Below are 20,680 nucleotides of genomic sequence, written 5' to 3' on the forward strand. Positions count from 1 at the left end.
AACCAGATATATCATCAAATGGTGGAGGCCAAGAGATGGGTCATGAGGAGGGCTAATAAAGTATGGCATATTCGGGAGAGCAAAAAGAAGTGGCACGATAGATTCATCTAGCTCTGGAATTCTAAGGTTCCGTATCACGGAAAAGTGTTTATGTGGAGGGTACTTATTGGGGCTCTTCCTACTGGGAATGTGTTGCGTGCTCGCAAGATCTCTGTTGGTCGATGTGTATTCTGTACTACATGTGATGAGACAGTGCTTCATCTTTTTGTCTCCTACCCTGTTGCAAGAAAGATTTGGAGTTTTGTTTCCCGTGTGTGGTTCTAATTGACTGAGCACCGAATATCAGCTCGTTCGTGGATTATGGGAAAGATGACCTCCATGACTTCTTTGCATTCGGATTATTCTTGCCTTTTCCATTTCCTTAGATGGACAGCCTTATGGCATATTTGGCATACTTGGAATGCCTTCATTTTTGATTCAGTATCTGGGATTCATGGTCATGTGACCCGAATTCGTGGTTTAGTGTTGTGGCAAATCTCCTCTATGGTGTCTGCTGATCTAGTTCTTCTTGACATTGCTACTCCTTGGCTGGATACTGTTCACTCCACACCAGCTGTTCTTTCTATGTGACATTTCTGTGTATACTTTCCTTTATGCCAGCTATTTTCGATGCTGACTTGATGGTCTGATGTAAATATTAACTACTTAATTCAATTATCTTCATGAAAAAAGAGAGAGAGAGAGGAGAAGAAGATGAAGGAAGAATACTGCACTCACTGAAGAACAATGCCGCTACCAAGGGGAGAAACTAATCAGTCCCTACAAGTAGTCCACAGCATTAGTGAGGGCACCAAATCAGGCTGATGACAGTGTCAACAACAAGCCAGAGTGTCAATGTATCGGATTGTGCACATGCATATGATAGAATGAAGAGTGGAGAGTGTGTGTACGCTAAGTGGGGGAGGCAAGCTATAAATAGCCAACAAAGCCAAAAACTAGCCGACCTGCAACAGTTGGTGCAATAAATGCTGGCTGACCAGCATTTAATGCTGGTTGCACTCTAGAAAATGCCAAAAAAATAGGAGATGGCCACAGAAAAATCCCAGATGGCAAGGACAATGTCCGGCAGGTAGAGGCAGACTGGGAAAAGAAGAAACTGACTTAGGAATGCACACACGAAGCCAACAACTTAAGGAAATGCACCTAAAACTGCCAGAGCTCCTATGTCTCTGTCAGATTCTGACACAAGCTCACAACCAGAAGATGACAGACTGACATGAGTAATACAGGCAGGCTAACAGACTTGTACCAGTCTCCCTAGGGTAATGCCGTTTGCAATATTTACATGGTTCCTACCCATGGCAATATCACCTGGTTGCAATCAGTCCATTTTTCAACCATTGGGTGACAGATTACTCAATACTTCTTTGCACACTCAATCAGTAACACACAAAACTCTAAGGAAAGTATATAAGACACAAGAATAGCAGTGTGTGAAAGAGACAACTATCTTCACCTTATTGACTCTGAATGATTCCAAAACATGTAATGAAAATTGATACAGAATATACCTGGATAGACTATTCTCAAAATTTAAACAACGGCTTGTCAGAATGTAAATTCTATCAATTCTAACCTAACTACCTGTAAGTTCCCACATAACCGAGTTCATTTGAATCTTCAAGAAGATCATTCAATGCTCCAATAACCTCTTTGTTTGAGTACCAGAGATGTCCAGGCACACCATCAAGTGTAACGCTTGTGGCGTCAATGTCAGGGAACTTAACGATAACATCTGTATTATGGTCCTGCATCCATTGCTAGCTTTCTCATGTAAGAAAACCTTGAGAAACGTTGCATCGATCATCATAAAACCAAGCATGTAATGATGCATAATATAAAACTTGCAGTTATAAAGAAGACTGCAAAAGGAAATATCATGTTTCTAATTCTATTGGTTAGGCACTGACTAATATTTGCAATAGTCAGCATCAACTATTATACAAAACCAGCAGGTGTTGCTATGATGCATAATAGAATCTATCTGTAAATAAGCAAAACACAGCAGATTTTTTAATGTTTATTATACATCAAATATTGACTAAAATCAGACATGTTCTTTGCATACACATGTAGATGATCCGCCCATCCCCCAAACAAAACAGTTATGATTTCACAGCGACATGTGCTGGCTGCTTTTCATGGAACTGCATGTGTAAACATCGAAGGCTAATGCAAACTTGAATACATCAGTCAAGCACTAGTAACTCACAGCAATGCCATCAGTGCAGTTATAAATAGTGTGATACAGGGTCTTCCAAGCTCTTTGTGCACCTTGGGTAGCTTTTCCATATCGCCTTGCTGGATACAGTTTGATCCATTCCTACATTTTTCAACTGAATGGCATGTCATATTCAGATGACTGAGACTACAAAATATTGGGAAAAAGTGGTTAGATAATGAAAAACTCTTTACCTCTACATCAACTGTTTCTGTGCGAAATGCCATTTCAGCCATTAACTCATAAACCACAGGGTTCTGTTCTATTCCCTCCATGCACATGCCAACACCAACCTAGCAAAGAATAATAAATTTATTTATACACAAATGGGGAATCTCAGAGTCTACTAATGAACAGATTAATTAATATTAGTAAAATACAGATCCATAACAGCTGTGAATGTCCTTGGTGTCTCTCCAAACTCAAAACATTTTTCCCTCTTGATGCTTAATTTGTTGGTGATATACACATCAAGAATGCAAGAGAATAGTTTTACCACAACCCATTCGTTCTCTCAATGTCCTTAATGACCTTTTATCAAATTACTCAAAATGAGGAATCTTGGAATCTATAAAACAAAAGATATGACAATGAATGCACTACATCTGCCACAATTTCAATGTCCATGTACCCTATATTTCAGTTATCTCTACACCTTCCATGTGTGTGAACACAGCTTTGTGTCTGCGTGTGTGATGGTCTAAAGCAGCAGAAATTGCGATATGCCAATGAACCAAGTCCTCCCTCGTAAGAAGATCAGTGTGCTGAATGTTCCGAAGTGGATTATTTGGGCTTAGCAAAGACCCAATTGAAAGTGCCGAATCTGTGGCAAGAGGATTCTGCACTAGTGAGACTTAAAAAACAATTGTCGTTCGAGCTTCAGTGTTTTGAAAGGGCCGAAGCAATGGGAAGATCACCAATCATCATGGGCCAAGGCAAGACCTTAGATTTGTACCTAGTCTTATTGAGCCAACCCTCCATGACAGTCATTTTCTGCTAAACCCGAGATTTATGCAAGCCCCAAACAGCATTGGCCTTAGTGACCAGCAAATCATGGTCTTTGATAATAAGGTAATACACTTGGTTAGCTGAAGCCTTTTCAAGATCAAGCCGCCCCGCAAGATCCCAATCCTGCAATGGATGATCAGAATGAAGGGCAAGGAAGGACTCCCTACGCTGCAATACCATCAAAAGCTGGCCTCACAAATCCCGATATCCTCAAGGGATCCAAAATAGCCTCCTAGATGTGCAGAAAGACATCAACCCTTTGTGACTCACAAGAGTGGCATCAAGAACAAACAAGCCCAGATGTGCCATACGATTAAATTTTGGGCGGTCCTCTTGTTTCCCATCTCACGAAAGTAGCTTTGACACAACCAACAATTCCATCTAAACAGAACTAGTCCCCAAGCAATCCTCTTCTGCAAGATGCCATTGCACTTTTTGGGAGCCCTTGATGCTCGCATTACCATGCACAAGACCCCAATCTTCTTGAAAAAAATGAACGATAAAAACCTAGGGGTCATGATCCATGCACATAGTATGAAAGAGAGACTAAAAGCAACCATACGAGTCTTTGCATTAAAAATAGCCCCACCACCCATAATTTTCGGGGTAGAAACATGGCTCCAAGAGGTCCAAGACATACAAGTATGCCAAGCGTTCTTTCTCCATAACATAAAACGAATGTCTCTAGTAAGATCCTTCAAGGTGGAGGCAGTCCAAGGCAAAAGCGGCAAAAAACAAGCGTGGGTAACACGATAGTCTAAGCCACTTTAAGGCACACATGGAATGGCCAAGCCTGTGATTTCCAATAAATAAACTTGGCTCCCAGTTTGTGGAAAGTCCATTGCAACAATTGCTTTGGTTAAAAATCAACAACCAAGGGATATGCCAAATGCCTTGCAACATTACCATGGGGAATTACCACACCTTGCCATTGTAAGGATTGCAAACCCAATTCAATACAGCTAACGGAGGAGGATCTGACAACATTAATATGAAGGCCAAAAACATGTCCAAAAAGATTCCAGACGTCCAAAGCTGATGCCAAGCATTCTCTTATTTGTTGTTTTAGGGAGTTTCTTAAGATCCTTGATCCTGATGAACACTTATATGTTGATAGATTTGAAACCTTCCTTGATAATAAGCTCAAAGATATTCCAATCAAGGAGAAATCGTGCATTGATATTAGCAATTTTAAGAATGACCTAAACTAGCTACTTAATGATTTCTACATCTCTGAAATCGACAAAGCAGCTAACAATCCCTCATTCTTCTGCAAAAACATTATACTCTCTTTTCAGAAAAGAGGTTTGATACCACTGACTTTTTAGCATTCTGATTTAGATGTTAGCGACCTTCTACATGTTATTCAATAATTCGATACCATTGATTTTTTAGCATTCTGATTTAGATGTTAACGACCTTCTACATGCTATTCAATAGTTCAAGAAAGCAGAAATTCCGTATCATACTAACCTGGATCTACCATTTCTTATGGGCATATTTAAGGCCCACAAAAATGACTTTAGATGGGCCTTGTGGAGGTTGTCCATTCTACTTTGAGGATCATAAAAGTGTCATCTAGTAATGATTGGCCAACAAATGTTGACCAAAAGAGAAAGACCAGCCAGCTATCCCATGTCCACCAAATGAGATAACATGCAAAGGACTGGATGTTAGCGACCTTCTACATGTTATTCAATAATTCGATACCATTGATTTTTTAGCATTCTGATTTAGATGTTAACGACCTTCTACATGTTATTCAATAGTTCAAGAAAGCAGAAATTCCGTATCATACTAACCTGGATCTACCATTTCTTATAGGCATATTTAAGGCCCACAAAAATGACTTTAGATGGGCCTTGTGGAGGTTGTCCATTCTACTTTGAGGATCATAAAAGTGTCATCTAGTAATGATTGGCCAACAAATGTTGACCAAAAGAGAAAGACCAGCCAGCTATCCCATGTCCACCAAATGAGATAACATGCAAAGGACTGGATGTGTCGCCAAGGCAAAGAGCATGGGGATCAAAGGGCAACCCTATCTAATTGAGCGGGGCAAGAGTGAATGGCTCAGTGACCTAGACATTCAACATGACCTGTGAAGAAGCATCTATGCTAACAATGTATATCAAATGAGAACGGTGTGGTCCAAAACCCATGCTGTGCATAAGATTTGCCACAAAAGACCAATCCAAGTAGTCAAAAGTTTTTTTGAGATCTAACTGAACCAACATGATTTCTTGCTTAGAGTGCTTAGCATAGTCAATGCCCATTCGAACATTCAACACATTATGTAAGATATTCCTATCCTTGATAAAAGAGATACTTATAGAGGCAACTAGCAATCACTTTTGAGAAGATTTTATACATAGACCCCATCAAAGAAATTGGTTGCTAATGTTGCAACATTGATAGCGAGGGTACTTTCACAATCAACTTGAATGCTCATGCCTTCTAGGACGCAAACATAATCCCAACCTCCCAACCTATTGCCACATGGCTATCAAGGGTTTTGCCAAATGAGAATCATAAGCCTCAAATAATTCATTAGTCAGACCATCCCATCCCGAGCTTTTGTCCTTGCGCAAATGCAACAAAACATCCATAACCTCACCCTCACAAATATCACTATCCAAAGCAACATGAATGTGTAGCCACACTAGATCCCTGACCAAGGCATAAAAGGCCAAATCGGCCTAGGTAATCAGCTCGATAGAAGCAGGTGTAGAACCAAGAAGGCCTAGAAAGTAACTTCCGCACATATGCAATCCTCTCTTGAGAGAGAGGCATGCAAACCCCAAAAGAATTTATGAGACTGGCATGAAGCATCTTGCAAACTTTCAATCAAAGTTTTTAGTTTGGTCTGCTCATATGATCTCAACTAAAACTGCTGAATGAGATCAATGGAAGCAAAAACGAATCATCCAGGAAATCAATCAGTCAAGAGCGGACCAAAACCAACAATTCTTCACCAGCCTGTTGATGCTACCTACAAAAAGAGGCATGATAAATGCCATAGTGCAAGGCAACCCACTGCACATTATGGATCAATTGCTCAAAAGAGTTACTACACCCAGAGGGAAAATCATGTAAAAATCTGTCAAGCAACTACCTCAGAAATTGCACAAAAGGAGCAATGGGGTGTCCAAGCATGTTGAACTATGAAAGTGATTAGACAAAACATATTGTTGTAGCACTCGCTTGTCCGAAATTGGTACCAAAAAGGCATTGTCTTGCACAACATATATACAACCTAATTGAGACCATGTATGGGAGTACGTTGTACTCTTTGAAAAGTAAAGCTCGAGTTGGATGGATGAAGCCAAGATCAAACGTCCTACTTTAGAACCACCAATGCAAAATCGTGCCAAGCACAACTCTCACATATGTCCATCTCGAGTGCTCGGAGGTAGACTGCAAGTGATGAACACACATTAAAATGTCCCATCAACACTCTTGAACGGCCAAGTGATAGAGACAAGCTTTTAGGCGGTCCCATAGGTCCTGTCTCGACGATGGATCATTCCAGGCACAGAGCCCAACCATCCATTGAACCTCCCCTCCAAACATAATTTCAGCAACCAGAAACCTGCCATGCACATAATTCTTAACAAGAATTGGCCGAAATTTCACATGCACAACCATGAGTACACCTGAATAGGGTAATGTTGAACCCCTTGCATAAAACAAATGATACCCATGGCAATCCACAATTTCTCCAGGTTCACCATGACTTTTATGCTCAAGAGCACACAACACATCCCATTGATTATCATTCAAGATGCACCACATATCATGCTGCTTACCGCATGAACAAATGCCACTCACATTCCAAGTGGCAAGCCCCACAAATCATGACAAAAGTGTTCAATGTTGAGGCTGATTTTATTTCGACTACACTTTTTGAGCTAAAATATCAAGAGTGCGCTCATCAAGAAAATCAGTCAATATTGCAAATCAATTTAAATCCCTATGCTCCACTTTGGAGGTGGAGGGATCATCAAAGCCAAGCCAAGCAAGTGGGTCCCTCAAACGCTCAGAGGAGGCCTTTATAGTAGAAGTTTTTAGGGTCAAAGAAACCATGTCGTTAGCTGTGTGTATTGGAGACAGTTTGTCTTTCTGCCACCATAGCTGTGCAAGGGGTCTTGCTTAGTGCTAGGGGGAGTAGCTGTCATGCCCACATCAGACTTCTTGCCTCTTCTAGAATGAACATCGACCCAACCCCAATCAGGATGGTCCGATGTCTTCAACCACAAGATCTTCATTGACTAGTGGGCCCATCGCAACTGCCTCCCCTCGATATTCAGCCATGAAGTACACCAAATTTCTGCAAGAAAAACAATGCTTTGCAATGAAGACATTCCCGGACAATTCCAAGACATTTAAATGCAACCAATTGAGCCTTTTGCGAGAAGTGCAATGAAGACCCCAATTGGGTCTTTCATGAGAAGTGTCCCACAACATGCACATACAACTGTGATCCATAGCCCTGAACTTGGGGTGGCGGAGCATCTTTAATAGAAGGCCAATACATTGCACAACAACATTCCACTTCTATTCGAACTGGCCGCTCCTATTGGAGCATACAATGGAAACCTTCCATCGGTCACCAAGTCACAACATGGACCAAATGACTATTAAAAAACAAACTCTGACCAGAACACCATTAGGGTACATTGCTCATTCAAACATTACCTCATAAAAGCCTCGTGAGCCAAAATAAATTTCTTCCACACACTCCCCTTCCAACATGGACTGCAGCCATTGACCGATCTAGGCAAGGACCAAAATCATGCTAGTGAAGAAGAGGATGACCCCTATTCCATAAAAGGCTGAAAAAGGTGCACCACAGTCTTACTATATCCAGTAGCATCCAAAATATCCTCTTCATTTTGATCCTGAAACGATTCCCATTTTTGTTGAACATAGCTACCCAACAACATATTAGCACACTCCAACAGATATTACCAATCCAAATCCTAGAAGCCATTGGCGACCAAAGACACCTATGTATCAAAACGTGCTTCATGCTCAGAATATAGAGGGACTTCAAAATCTGTCATCATGGTGTAAGGGGTGTGCATGCCACGTTTGACCGATGCTCAATCTTCGAACATGGCTTAACCTCCCGACAAAGTGTCATCATTTCAATGCAAGGGAGTATTTCTTCTATCTCCTCCATATCTTAGTCGGGCCCCAAAGCCTCCACAACCTAATCAATTGAAGGCAATATTCAACTCTAGCATGGCCGATAACCCTCTTGCTTCCATAGTCCATCACACTTTCCCAGTACTCGCGAAACAGTCTAGGCCTTGGGCAAGACTTCACCAATGAATAGATGAAATCTCTGTGTCTCTCAGTTTACATGATCAAATGCCTTTTCAAGGTCAAGTTGAAGCATAACCTCCTGCTGACCTGAGGCTTTGGCATAATCAATCACCAATTGAACATTAAAAATGTTAAGCATTATATTTTGACCCTTAATGAAACCATATTGACGTGGATGAACCAAGTGCGGGAATACTTTTTGCAATCTCTTGACAATGATTTTAGAGAAGATTTTATACAAAGAACCCATAACAGAAATGGGTCTCCATTATTTCAAACATGTCAGAGAGGGAACCTTAGGCAATAACTGAATGACAGCAATCTTCCAATCTAAAGGCATCCTACCGGAATTCCACACTTGCTGACACAGGTGACTCAATGGGTCCCTAAGCTGCTCACATGGATTGAAAACAACTCATTAGGAAGCCCATCCAAGCCACGGCTTTTCCTTCGTGGTAAATGGGACAACACATCCTCCAGTTCATCCTCTGAAATATCAGCCTCCATCAAATCAACCCATTCTAGCTTAACCTGGTTACTAACCAAATCACAAATGTATCGACAAGTAGAGTGAACAACATTAGAAATAATCTCTTGTGGACCCAACAAAGAATTATAAAAGTCAATGTACATTTGAATGATGTAAGCAAGATCAGTCACCATAACACCTTGCTTATCCAACAAACGCACAATATTTTCTTGAGTGTATTTTTGGCCTCAACAAATAAAAAACTGATGAGATTGACAGTTATTAACTTGCGAAACTTTCTCTCGGGCCAAGAATTTGTATTTAGCATATTCCTCCTCTTGAAGAGATTGAACTCTACATTTCAACCATTCAATGCATATGAGCAAGTCATCTATAGTATCCCCTGATTGATACATAGACAACAAGTGGGCTAACAAAGAGTGTGCATGATGTAATTCAGCTCATAAAGAGGAAGCATGCTGAATACCATACTGTCGGGACAACGCTTGTGTATTATCCCTAAAAAAAGGCCATGCTCCCATCCCTCCATATAGGACCCTTGAGCTAAAAAAAGCAATCAATTGCTGAACACATTCCAAAAACTGATTTTGCAGCAAAAAAGATTGGTTGAAATGTAGAGGCAAATGAGCAAGGAGAGCCTTTAAGGCATGAACAGGTCTGTGGATCAAATCCAAAACCAAAAAATAGTGATCTAACAAGACATGTTCTCACTCCATCCACATATCAATGACTGCAGAAAGAAAATAATCACTCTGACAAATGTAGATTCTATTAAGCCTGGCTGAGGTGTTTGGATGTTGAAGAGAAAGATAAGTATATCCAGACAGTGAAGGATGCATCCAATACCACATGTCCTCTTTCAAAGACAGCTGCCGAAGTATCCCAAGCCTACCACTCAAGACCATCCATGACCGAGTGTGGTGAAGTGGCCTAATCCATAGATACACATGCATTAAAATCACCCATAACAAAACCTTGACGAGCCATGGCAAAGCAGTGCAAGTCATCCCAAAGCTGATAACGTTCCCAATTAGTAGGAGCATACATGCCCACCAACCACAAAACCTCTCCCTCATATAGGATTTCCAAGATCAGAAATCTGCTGCGAGGGTCATGAGAAACCAAGGATGGTTGCAAGGAAGATCTAATGACCAACATCGCTCCAAATTTATGTGGAATCCGACCACTAAAAAAAACTGTATAATCCTCATATACGTAAGAAGATCTTGCCAAAAGCATATTGTTTGTGCTCCTCCACGGCACAAAAAACATCCCAATTTCTAGCTAACACGACTTTCCACAACCGATATTGCTTACTACCCAAAGAAATGCCTTTAACATTCCATAAAGCAAGTCTCATGATAAACGACAGAAAAGAGAACTACCAAATCACCACTTTCCCTTTCCCCTTTACATCAGTAGCTTTAGCTGCCTAAAATCTCTCCACCTCACTACGGATCACATCTACAAGATCCGCCCTTTGCAAACTAGCAATCCAAGCACAAGAAGGGAATTGTTGTTGCTTAGAACGAAAAACATCTTGAGGCACAAGCCTCCCACGTGCGTCAAAGCGCAAACTAGAATCAACAACCCTTTTATCATCCACACCAACTGCAGAAATACGTGAAGGTTGAGGTTTCATATAAAACCCCTTACCTTTGCATTGAAAAGTCTCAATAATAAGATGTGGAGATGGGTGAGCAGGAGTCGAACGAGATTCCTGCCTAGCACTACTCCTAACCAGTGTCCCAAGAATCATCCGGAGGAGGAAATCCCCAACCAACCGAAAGCAATGCATGCTACATACCAGCTTGGCAGACATCCTTCTTTCCATCATCACGTCCATGCAAGACAAGAGGCATAGGATCAACTTCTTGCTGCTGAGCCATCAACTAGGGATGATGCTATTGCATATCCATGTTAGGATCTAAGGAACGCTGCAATACCTCAAGGCTTCTATCACATTCTGAAATAAGATGGCCCAATTGGGCCACATCTAAAACAGTGTCCAGCAAATGTGCCCCATTTAAGCTCAAAAACCAATATTTGCGACCCAGGGACCTCAAAACGAACTTTGATTGGGCGAGATTTCCTTGTGTTCCAAAGCATACAAGCCCTCTTCCTATTGTGGGAGGCCAACCAGGGCTCCACCAACACCTCACCAAGGGTTCTCAAAACCAAAGGAAGAAGTCGCCAAAGATGTGCAGGAAAATCAACCACCTCCACCCAAATTAGGCATGCCTGCCTAAGTACCTCTTGAAGCTCCCCCATAGGCCTCCATGGGACCATACGTACTAGCTGACCGTCCATGAACAAAGGAATACGTTGCATAATGCGAGCACACACTTCCAGGGAACAAAAAAAGGACCTCAAAAGACCCCCTTGGTCCATCATAAATATCTTCAACGTGAGGGGCATGCACTTGCCCTGACGCATCATCTTGACACACCTCAACTCTTACAAGCATGGACTGCAACCAAGCATGAATCGTAGTGACCAAAGGAATCTTTCCATAAAGTAAAAGATTGTTGCCCTCTCATGGAAAGCAGCAATTTGCTTTAAGACCAGGTTCGTTTCCATGACAGCAACCACATGATCCCCTTCCCGTAAAGAGCCCACTTTTCCCTCATTGGCATGAACATAATTCGATCTCCACTTCCTGCCAGTAAATTTAACTTCCTTCCCTGTAAAGGTTTACTTATGTTTTCAAGTACCTGTCTATTTTATCCTAATTATCCACTTGGCTGAATATCTTGCAAAAAACTTAGATGGCACAGCTAAGTTTACCATGGAGGAGTTTGGGCTAGCTTTTGCTTTAATAGGTCCAGATCCCACGGTTTCCAGCACACCATACATTTCAATATTGCCACCGAAATTATGGAGCATGCACCTGCATCAGTGGCCTTTAACATTTTATGCAACAAGTTTTAGAAAGATTTAAGTAACATTATTTAGGCATAGGCCTGTTACAAAATAAATTACCAGATGTAAGGGGTTCCATAAAACTCATTCGAGCTCTCCCATATTGGTTTGACTTCAGCATACAGATCTAAAACTATCATCCTTCCCCTCGGAACTGAATGCAATAAAGCCTACCATAAACCGTGAAAGTATTATGTGCTGCTGTTTTTGTTGGAAAAAGTAATCATCATTTGATTTTCTTGCTCACTACTTGATGACTCGAAAATGTAACAGGAGGAAAATATAGCATTAAAATAAGCCTTTGAAATTGTAGTGGTTAGAAAATATTAACTGTAGAGATAACCTAAGTGAAAAGTTAAAAATATGATACAAGCAAACGATCCATTAACATTGAAAACCAGTTGACATACAAAATTCTCAGAGTATGCTAGAGACACATACCTGCATTTGGGGTGGCTGCCAAAAGGAACTATCTGATGAAAACAACCAGCCCTGCACAGTATCAGACCTCTCACAGTTATAATTAGCTGCTATGAATAGAATTAAACTTTCTCTAGAGAAGGACTTCGCTATTAAAATGCATTATCAACCTTAACATCAAAAGTAACTGCTGTTCTCCATAGAAAACAACAGTTCTGTCTCCTTGTTGGTGTTCTCTTCAAGATAATAATAATTCATTATTCATATGTAATTTTAGAACCACACCTTTGCAGTATTTGCACAAGACATGAGGTTAAGATCAAACAACAAGAATAGAGAATATTTCTTGAGATTCTATTACACTGAATTTGGTCTCTCAGCAGAGTGAATTGAAAGAACCAAGCCACACTTAAACTGTTTGCCTCAGCCCAGACACAATGTGGTCCTGCAGGATCCTACTCTTCACTGCTCAAAGATGTCAGAACCTACTTGAAGTGTTTATTTCATTACATGTTCATTTATGCGTGTTAAATGATTTTTTTTTCTCAATTTGCATATATTATGTGATCCCACATGATTGTGCATCAGTACTCAAAGGTACTCGAAAGTTACTTAAAGTAGTTTTTTTGTTAATTTTGTTCCTTTATGTGCCATTGCAAGAAAAGCTCCCTGCCCGTTGCGTCGTGCCTGCTCCCCCCGCCCCGCCTCTTTCCTTGCGCCAGCCTCGCCTGCCCCCTCGTGCCCGCCCTGCCTGCTCCTGCCGTGGCCATCGCACCAGGCCCCCCCCCCCCCCCCCCCCGTGGACACTCTTCTAAGCAGGAGGTTATTGTGACTTGGCAGCCAGGGCAATGCCTACGTTGCCATGACTTTGGGTATCAAGCAGCACATTGCACGCGTTTCGGAGCCAAGGCGGCTTTGCCGACAGGCCCATAGGTGGACGCTAACGGTTTTATATGGGTCCAGAGACGACAAAGAGGGATACAGTAGGGAGGGCCGCAGTCGGCCCCTCACACACAGCCACGGCAGCAGGGAGTAGGAGGGCGAGTGTCGCCCCCCCGGCAAAGCACCCTGCGACCCCACCCGGCAGGACCATAGGCCTCCACATCCACCTCCCATGGAGGCGTCACAGGCTACCTCACCCAAGGGCCCATAGCCCCCCACATCCACACCCCCCTCCTCCTCCCCACAGTTCGCCCCCCCGACCCTAGCCCACAACTCGCCCCCTCGAGAGCTAGCGCCCCAACCACCACACACCACACACCCCCCCCCCCCCCCCCTATTCTCCACTCACCAGCAACCTAGCCCCCCCCTCCCCACACAGCCACCAGTTCATCTATCCTTGTCGCCCATCACACTTTCCGAGATAGGCGTAGCTGCTACCACAGGAGTTCTTTCTTTGCAATGGTCCGTGGTCCTACCGCCCACAACTCGCCCCCTCGAGAGCTAGCGCCCCAACCCCCCCCCCCCCCCCCCCCCCCCCAACTTCTGGTGAGAGAGGAGACGGAGCTATTAGACTCAAAGTATGCAGATGATACAACACTCTACATAGAGGACGATGAGCTGATGCTCAAGAGAGCGAGACTAGCTCTCGACGTGTTTTGCACTGTAGCAGGAGCGAAAATAAACTAGCAAAAGTTAGTTGGTTTCCTTACGGACCCGGACTCTAGCACCGAGTGGGGCGTCCACTTGGGATTCAGATAGGTGTGCAAAGGGCAGACCGTCTGTTACCTAGGGTTCCGGGTGGGACTCGACATCACTCCTGCCGAGCAGTTTCTTCAATCCTCGACTCTATTCGGCGAAAGCTGACCTGCTAGAGTATTGCCCGTCTTTCCCTAGCAAGTTGTGCCCTAGTGGTCAACTAGGTCCTCCTAGTGACGGCTTGGTACATCGCCTCGTGTTGGTACTTTTCCTCGTCCTTTGTAGGTCAGCTTTGCCGCCTAGTGCAGAATTTTCTCTGCGCTAGGTCAGACAATTCCACGGACTCTCGGGCCAAGGTGACGTGGGCTCATCATCCAGCATTGGTCAGCCCGACATCGGTCATAGGGAGGGCTTGGGATCATAGACCTAGAGTATCAGAGCCTAGCCCTTGTGGGCAAGCTAGTACTCCGCAATCTTACACCAAGAGGGCAGACTTGGAAGGCCCTATTGCAAAAGAGTCTTCAAGAGTGTAGACTAAGGCTTGGCGGGTGATTGGAGGCCGTCCTTGAGATGGATCTTCACGATGGCCCAGATCACGCCCCCTAGATCCTCCTTCCTCCGTAGCCTACTCCGTGTGTGGCAAGGCCTCCGTAAGACCCTAATTCAAAGTCCCCCCAACTCTACCTACCACTTATAGGGGGATACCTGTTGGGGGGCTTTGAATTAGGGTCTTACGGAGGAGATAAAGGGTCTTACGGAGGCCTTGATAGAGGACTTTCTTTACGGAGACCCACCTATAGGAGGAGATAGAGGGTCTTACGGAGGCCTTGATAGAGGACTTTCTTCACCGTGCAAGAGAGGGGGTGTCTGGTCCTTGATAGAGGGCAACACGATGAGGGGATAGTTGTCCTTCCGTGGAGGAGGATTTGGGTGGTTGGCCTTCAAGGAAAGACATGGCATTTGGACCCTTATGTGTTCTGGGAGAAATTTTGGGAGTGGTGCCTCTGGATATGGGAGAGCACGCCACTTGATGAGCTGGAGTGGGACACTGGATAGTGGCTATGGCTGGCCACTATGGTCGCCAAGAAGCCACCGAGGTTCCTGGAGTACACAGTCAAGATTGGCAGACACGTACTGATGCAGGAGGATATGGACTGGGCGCCTTCACGTAGCAGATACTAGGCGGAGCATAGCATCACGGATGCATTCCGTCGGACTTTCTGGCGCCACTTATGGGACAGCTAGAGGTCGAGGGTATTGTATTTCTTATGGTTGTTGGCACATGGAGGCTTGGCAATGGGGAGTTGGCTAGCCCAGATGCAGAAGGATGGAGGGTGTAAACGCTGCACACAGCAGTTTCTGGAAACTCCAAAGCACTGCCTTTGGTTGTATGAGGCGGCACAGCTTGTGTGGAGAGGAGCATGCCGCATTCTCCGCTATCGTTGGATGTATCTCGTGGGAAGCTTTCTGCTGGCAGGCAGTCAACCAAGGCCGTCACCTTCTGTATGAGGCCGGGATGCAAGACACAATCTTCATCATTGAGGCTGGGTTGTACGCAATGCTTTGCTTGGAGGCTCTACCCATCCACCAAGTACTGGAGCCCAGCAAACCGCTCTCAGGTATGGGAGATCGTAGGGAGTCTTACTAGATGGCACATCTAGAGGGCGCGCTGTCAGGAGGTTTTTGGTGGGGAGACCTTCAGTACAGGCGACTTTGGCAGAGCTCTGAACCTCCATCATCCACTCCCTTTGTGGCCGATGGGACTAAGTGCAGGGCAAGTCTTGAGCTCGTCAGGAGCTCCGTTTTCACTTCATGCGCACCTAGGGCGGCCAAGATCTGTTCTTCATGATGCAGGCAAGCAACCCAGATGGCGATACACCCCCCCCCCCCCAAAAAATGGCTTATTGCCCCCATCCCCCCCAAACCACCTTGAGAGGCTTGTACACATGATGTATTTATGACCTTCCACCAGCTCCAACTAGTCTGTCAAGCATGAGCATTCCGTTGTAATCAGTTTTGTTGAGTAATATAATCAGCCACATTTTACTTGCAAAAAAAAAAAAAACGTGCCATTGCATATAGCAAGAGTACTCACAGAATTTGAACTAAAATCTCCAAGAGGAATAAGAAGACACACCTGCATCAGCCAGATAGCCTCATCATCCCCACCCTGCATAGCTTTGTACACAGCTGCACCTAATGAGGAGATGTAGGATGTATCATTTGTTGGTGGCTCATTTTCATTGAAAGTGTCACTGCAAAAACAGGCCGCATTCTTAGCCAAATATCCATATCATCGTAAGAACAAGTATATGTGTGTCAACATTCTCCTTCCATATCAGATACTGAATAGCAGAAATCATACTTTAGTTGAGAATATAGGTCTGGCTTTCTTATTTACAAGCTAATATTCTGCTACAAGTTACAGACATCCAAAAAAGTGATACCCACCTATAGCAAATGTTTTCATTTAAAGACATGATAAGGTTCTAAAACAAGGCTTGAAAAGCAGTGAAAGCTGCAGAACGCACTCTTTTGCACAAAAGACAGATACGCAAAAAAGGGAATGTGCCTAATGCAAACTACTTCTCTCTCTGCTTTGAGCTTTCACCTTGTTCCAACTTCTACAGCAGTTGGCATCTTCACCACTGCTTGTACTAGGGTAAAGGGGTCAGTGCTATGGCAGTCTAACATTGTCCCATATCATTTCAACATCAAAGGCTTTGCTAAGATGGCTCTCACCACTATCAGCGACACAGAGCCATCAGGCGGCCATTGGATCTTCTTTGGCTTACTGCATAATTATGCACATGTCTCATATAACTTCACCTAGTGGCCTACTCCCACATATCCCTCCTGAAATATTCATCTAAGCCAGCCTGGCAGTCAGCTTGTATATACCTCTCAATTATACAAGCCACACCATTCCTTTGTTGCTCTAATTAGGTTTTCTTTCTTTTCTGAGAAGAAAGGTGTTGCTAACTATACTACTTAGAACAAAAAACAACAGACTGTAAATACTCAACAGTCTAGCTAGAGCTTTATGCAAATCAAGTCATATATATACAAAGCCTCTCAGGGCAATCCAGGGAGGATGGGGGAAGAGGCAATGGTGGAGAAATGTTAACAACACTGGGTTTTACCATCCTGCACAGTCAAGAACAGGCTATAGCAACCACAAGTGTGAAGGCACTGCTACCAACACTCCCATTAATGTCAAGATTGACCCTAAAGCTGCTCCCAATGGCCTCGAACGGAGTGGATGATGGATGACCAGCACTCAGTCAAGGTGGCATATAACAAGAGGCTCTCACCGCTGATGATCAACTGGCAGCCAGCCTTCCAAACATGCCACCCCATGAGGCCGCCAATAATCTCCCAGCAGATGGGAACAGCCTCCATGCCTATCACTGCCAAAAGCCAGTCTCAGTGATGAACATCATATCATGCATCTCCACCTCATAGAATAGATGACTTCCATGAATGACTCGCAACCAGCAGAAAGCCCTCCAAAAGATACATCCGGTGATTATCATAATTTCAAGTCTCTCTCTCACTCTCAACATGGGTGACTGACAGAAGACCTAGGGACAAAGAAAGCTTTCTACCGGAGCACTTCCTGCACATATCTCCGGATGGCTTCATTACCCGCCCAGGCTACATGGACACAAACTTGTCCCATGGAGTCAGAAGCGCCATCAAAGAGATCCGTACATCTTCACACCAAATAAAGGGTCGAGACAAGTAGAAACAGGGCCCACCCCCTCCCCCTAGAAGATCGGATCTACCAAATCTGCCAACTCAAGCCGGAGACAGAAGAACACTACATATGCAGGTGCCCAGCATCCTACGAGATCTGAGGACACTTCCACTGCCTGGTCAGACAAGAATTCAGGCCACTCTCCAGAGTGATGGATTTAAAGGACCAGAGATGCGTTGGGCTCTTCCTGCTTCAAATACGGCGTCACAGAGACCACCTTCTCCCGACCTCGGAGCAGAGACAGGGAACCGCCCAACGCTTGCTCACAGAATTCTACCGGGAGCAAACTACCATTCCCACCCCTGAGCCCCCGCCAGCCCCATTGACCTTCCGGCCGCGGGGGACCACCCTGGCCATAGCCATGGCAAGAAGCAAAGCCCGGCAGCCACACCTAACCAGCCCCCGCCACCCCTCAGGAGGCACGTGTCGAGGATACAAGGGATACTACGCCGCCACCGGAGGGCCCTGCCCAACCGATTCAGCCTCTCGATGTTAGATAGACCCATGCGCGACATTTTAGGATGACCAAGCTCCATGAGCAGTTCCACACCATACTTGGAACACAAATGAATTTTACCCAGCATATATACCATCTTGTACCTACTCAATTAGTTTATCATACCATTAGATGGTAGCTTTACTGGGACCTGGAAAGTTTCCCAGACATTTTGTATGTAACGTTTTGGTCTCATAGGCCAACTTGGCCTTTCGTAGACATTAATACAACTATCCTTCTTACTTTCTCACAACTTCAAAGGTGAATATGCAATTCCAAGAGCATCCCTCCCAACCTCTCTTTTTTTTTCGTGAAGAAAATTGAATTAGATAGTGAATATTTACATCTAACTATCAGGTCAATATTCTCTATGTAACTCTTCCTTTCTATTACAACAGACTATCAGGTCAGCATACTCTGTCTCTCACTCTCTGTGTAACTACTATGTACATGAGGCATGCAGGCTCTCAAAACAACCTATTACATGAACAATACTAATAGATGAAGAAGGCATGCAAATCATTCTCCGTACAAGAGAGAAGGGTGGATTTCTGAGTATTAATGTGAAGACTCGATGCCAAAGCAAAAAGATTCCAGGCCACCATTGCCCGATTAACATTAATACCATCCGCCTTAAGGAACATGAAAGAATCATTTGCCAAAGATTGACCCACAAGCTGGTCACCGCCAGGAAGAGTCAAGACAACTATCTCACCTTGAGCTGCCGACTTATCCAGTAATGAGAGCATGGGGTGAGTTGCAAAAGCAAGCAGCAAAGGGCTGAGAGGACAGCCTTGTCAAAGGGACTGAGATAAGGACATTTCCTCCGTAATCCCTCCTTTGAGAGCAATACGGGCTACAGCACCTTGACTGATAGTATCAACTAGAGAAATCATACAGGGTCCAAATCCCATTGCAGACATTAATTGCCGCAAGAAAGACCAGCTGAAATGATCAAAAGCCTTCTCAATATCCAGCTGAAGCATAACAGCCTGCTCGCTAGAAGCTTTGGCATAGTCAAGCTGAACATTCAAAATGTTGTGCATTATATTCCGACCTTTAATAAAACCGTATTGACGTGGATGAATGGGGTGCGGAGAAACTTTCTGCGATCTGTTGGCAATAATTTTGGAGAAGATTTTATATAACGATCCCATAACAGAAATGGGTCTGCTAACATAAGCGAGTTAATGGATCCTTAAGCAGTTGCACATGGGCTGAAAACAGCTCATTAGGAAGCCCATCCCAGCATGGACTCTCTCTCTCTCTCTCTCTCTCTCTAGTAATCAAAGGAATCCTTCCCATAAAGTAAAAGGTGATGCCCTCTCATGCAATGCAGCAATCTCCTGTAAGACCAGGTCAGTTCCCATGACACCAACAACTTGATCCCCTTCCGGTAAAGAGCTCGCTTTACCCTCATTGGCATGAACATAATCTAGCATAAGCTTGTCGGTAGTGGCCTGCATAAACTGAAGAGACCCATCAATCTGTGAGCATGAAGCATGAACATCTTGCTAAGGAAAATTCGGGGCACATAAAACTTGGTCATCCCCATGCCCTATATGCTGGTTGAGAAAGGCAATATCAATACCATTTGACACCTGCAGATTCACCATAACATAAATCTCTGTCTCTCTCTCTCTTTTGTTCTAAACCCTGACTGGCTATCTCAAATCTGAACAGAATTTGTCTCCTTCTTCAGGCCCTACATGTATACTGCACCTGGTATGCAGTGAGACTGTGAACGACTGCAGTTGTGCAACAAAACCTCACGATATGCCTTCAAGCCCTTTGCACATGTTGTGAATCGGTGAATGGTCTGTTCATCAATCAAGGAGGGTGTCACCCAAAGCAGGTCGTCAGTCTACCGGCCTTCTCGCTCTCTCTCACTCTCTCTCTGTCTCAGTTGCGAAGCAAGGCAATGCAGGAAGGTCACACACCAGATGGCACAGCAAGTCAACCGGATGTTCGCATGTAGGCAAGGGCAGGGCGCGATGTCACGAGCAGGGCAGAACATACCCTGTGGTGGTCTCAGGGGGGGAACTCAGGCAGTGCACAGGGCAGGTAAGCACGTCCACATGTCAGCGGGAGTCACATCTGCCATCGCTTCACCTCCTCTCTCCCTCCCGTCCCCCCCAACTCTCTCTCTCTCTCGTGAAGATAATTGAATTTGATAGTGAATATTTACGTCAAACCATCAGGTCAACATTCTCTCTGTATCTCTTACTTTCTATTACATTAGACCATCAGGTCAGCATACTCTGTCTCTCTCTCTCTCTAAAACTAATATTTACATGAGGTCTGCAAGCCCTCACAACAACCAAAACAACCTAT

General features: G+C 44.1%; 1 protein-coding gene across 1 annotated transcript in view; it reads right to left on the minus strand.

Moving 5' to 3' along the window:
* CYL1 (alpha-N-acetylglucosaminidase family / NAGLU family) overlaps positions 1 to 20,680 on the minus strand; it is a 200,869-nt gene that overhangs the window by 12,135 nt on the left and 168,054 nt on the right. The window contains exons 10-16 of the mRNA XM_087687497.1: positions 16,228 to 16,345; positions 12,474 to 12,524; positions 12,093 to 12,202; positions 11,898 to 12,000; positions 2,476 to 2,574; positions 2,273 to 2,383; positions 1,645 to 1,808 (exon numbers count right to left, since the gene is read on the minus strand). Of these exons, the coding sequence (XP_087543623.1) occupies positions 1,645 to 1,808; positions 2,273 to 2,383; positions 2,476 to 2,574; positions 11,898 to 12,000; positions 12,093 to 12,202; positions 12,474 to 12,524; positions 16,228 to 16,345 (756 nt within the window). The remainder of the gene's footprint in view (positions 1 to 1,644; positions 1,809 to 2,272; positions 2,384 to 2,475; positions 2,575 to 11,897; positions 12,001 to 12,092; positions 12,203 to 12,473; positions 12,525 to 16,227; positions 16,346 to 20,680) is intronic.

The sequence above is a fragment of the Lygodium microphyllum genome, chromosome 11 (genome assembly GCF_053477565.2).
Source record: "Lygodium microphyllum isolate KBCC chromosome 11, Lygodium_microphyllum_v1.1.10, whole genome shotgun sequence".
Taxonomy (NCBI): domain Eukaryota; kingdom Viridiplantae; phylum Streptophyta; class Polypodiopsida; order Schizaeales; family Lygodiaceae; genus Lygodium; species Lygodium microphyllum.